Source organism: Amaranthus tricolor, chromosome 8 (genome assembly GCF_026212465.1).
Source record: "Amaranthus tricolor cultivar Red isolate AtriRed21 chromosome 8, ASM2621246v1, whole genome shotgun sequence".
Lineage (NCBI taxonomy): Eukaryota > Viridiplantae > Streptophyta > Magnoliopsida > Caryophyllales > Amaranthaceae > Amaranthus > Amaranthus tricolor.
This window is the reverse complement of record NC_080054.1, coordinates 8,579,869-8,582,568: the sequence shown is the minus strand read 5'-3', so window position 1 is coordinate 8,582,568 and position 2,700 is coordinate 8,579,869. Positions and strand designations below refer to the sequence as shown.

The 2,700-nt window shown below is 28.5% G+C and overlaps 1 protein-coding gene across 1 annotated transcript in view; it reads right to left on the bottom strand.

Moving 5' to 3' along the window:
• Positions 1 to 1,921: 1,921 nt before the first annotated feature.
• LOC130821485 (protein FAR1-RELATED SEQUENCE 3-like) overlaps positions 1,922 to 2,700 on the bottom strand; it is a 14,045-nt gene continuing 13,266 nt past the window's right edge. The window contains exons 10-12 of the mRNA XM_057687273.1: positions 2,222 to 2,567; positions 2,103 to 2,163; positions 1,922 to 1,999 (exon numbers count right to left, since the gene is read on the bottom strand). Coding sequence (XP_057543256.1) covers positions 1,922 to 1,999; positions 2,103 to 2,163; positions 2,222 to 2,567 — 485 coding nt within the window. The remainder of the gene's footprint in view (positions 2,000 to 2,102; positions 2,164 to 2,221; positions 2,568 to 2,700) is intronic.

Below are 2,700 nucleotides of genomic sequence, written 5' to 3'. Positions count from 1 at the left end.
TCAAGCAGAAGAGGATTCAATTTCTGAATATTAATCAGTAACTAGCGGACATGAAGAAATTGAGCAAGATGAAGAAGGTATGCAAATTATATATTATTATTTAATTTTATATTATAAATTATTCTAAATATTTGATTAACACATTAAAAATATCTACAGATGAAAAAGCTAATACTAATGAGGAAAATCAAGAGGCTGAAGAAGTTGTACCTGAACAAGGTATCCAAGTCTAAGATATTTTTAAATTTTTTAGATGTTATTTGTACACTATAACATGAAACTATATACTTGTATGTATAGTGATAGGAAATCTTGCAAGTGAAGGCAGACGAGGTTCTACGTCAACAACAAAAGAAAAAAATGGAAAGGAGGCTGGTAAAGGTATAAAACTTATTGTTTTAATTTTATATACTATTTAATATCAGTTTGTGTTACTTTCCTACAATTTAATGTTTTTAATGTGCTGCATAATGATTGAAAACTATCAAAAAGTTTCAAAGCTTGTGTCATCAGAGATTTTCACTAGCACAAGTTCAAGTGAAAGTGAATCCGCGAATGATGTTGAAAGTGAATTTGAATCAGAAACTGATGACAGTGAGGAGGAAGAAAACGGTATTTTTAAAAATGTGTCCCTATTATTTTTTTGTGTGTTTCTTATACTTTTAATTATTTTCATGTTGCTTTTCTTTGAGTGTTATTGTAATTAGCATTTTCTTTTCTATTATAGAAATTGAAACAAAGATGAAGATTGTCAATAGAAGGAAAGGAAAACAATCAATAGGTTTTCATTTTAAGAGCTTTAACTTATATAAAGTTTTTTTTTTTTTTGCTTGTTTTAAAAGAATTTATTTTTCTTTGTAGATGTTCAAAGTCAATCAACTTCTAGAGCAATTAACGAAAACGAAGAGGAATATGGATATTGTTACTCAATATCATATGAAAAACTTCAAGAGACTGAAATCAATGGCTACTCAAGCCACAACCTCAACTGGGCAGAAAAAGCGGAAAGACTCTCTATCGCCAACTATTTTACAATGACTTTCTAACCCTAATGTTTGGAAGGAAATTGATGATGTAGTTGACAAACACACAGATGTTAGGAAAAGAGCTTCTAACATTGAGTTTCCATCATTTGATTTAGGGTTAGAAGAATTTGAGAATCTTAATGTTGGGCAAGCGAAGATGAAAGCGAATGTTGATAAAGGGAAAAAGAAGACGGGTTGATGAATCAAAGAATTTGAAATGTTGTGGTTAAAAAACTTGATTTGGGTAATACTTTTGTTATGATGTAGTTTTCAAAGATGGTTTTTCGAATGACTTAGTTACTTTTGGGATGATACTTAAAAATTATGTATTTGAAAACAATATATGGTACACAAGTAACTGTTTTAAAAGTTTTAGCAACATATAAGTTACAAAAAGTATCATTTATGCATCTTATATATTATTCTTACTGTTTCTTTCAATTTATGTTATATTAAATACGTTGTGGGTGATACTTTCATCATGACTTAGTTACTTTTTGGCATGTTATTTTGAAAGGATGTAGTTAGAAAACAGTGTGATAAACAAGAATAACTGTTTTATGAAGTTTAGCAACATTTAACTTGCAAAAAGTATCATTTATGCATCTTATATATGATTCTTAGAGATTTAATAGTAGTAGTGTTTATTTACACTTCATTCATCATTCATTAGATTACATAAATATTTTATAATATTCATACTGAAAATAAACCATGATGTTTAATTACATTTTCAGAATGTTCATAGCCATAGTAACATTAATGACTATTCATAATTATATGTTTTTAGTAGAAAGAAACATATTTGTAGTAACAATACCAAAGTTATCTCCAATTACATTTCTAACCAATGTTAGCTCCAATCATAAAAACAACAATTTTAACAAGCACAAATATTACAGTCTAATCGATTTTGATCTTGTAGTCTGCAGTAACATCTTCAACAGCAACACAAAATGTTGATTAATGTGTACCTAATCAAAGTTCAAAAGAACAAATTTTAATAGAATATTGAGGTTATCAAAATAATTATAATTAATAAATGAAAAATCTTATACCCTAAAAATCATGACTTGCTTGATCTTGTAGTCCTTTTGCTACTTGTATCATTTCATAAAAATGGAGTTGAATAATATAACTAAAAAAAATAATAAACTTTGCTAAGAAACAAGTTTAAAAATACAAGAAGCACTTACTTTTTATTCTTGTCTGGGCATGTACGACTATTGTGATCGGCGATCTTTCCACATGTTTTACAACGCTTCGGAATTATAGACCTATGAGCATCTTTCTCATTAGTATCACTTTCCTTTCTGGTGCCCTTATTTGAAGATACTTTTGGATTTTGGATGCTAATTACTTCAGGTGCTTTACAACCAACAAAATCCTCAAAATCTTGATCTTTTGTTTGTTCCACTAAATTGTTTTTCTTTTCTAAAAGTTCACTTGAATAGAATTTTAATTTCTCCAATAGATCTTGAAGATCATCTATACTACTTTCAGCCAAACCAGCACAACGATAAACTTCGTTCCAAACATCCCCTAATATCCTTTTTTTGGATCATCAATAATAGAATCAATCAGTTGTACTCCATTAACATCATATATAGGAGTTTTTAAAGAAAGCTTAGTCCACCTACTCAAAACATGTTGCTCAGAAAATTTATTAACACAG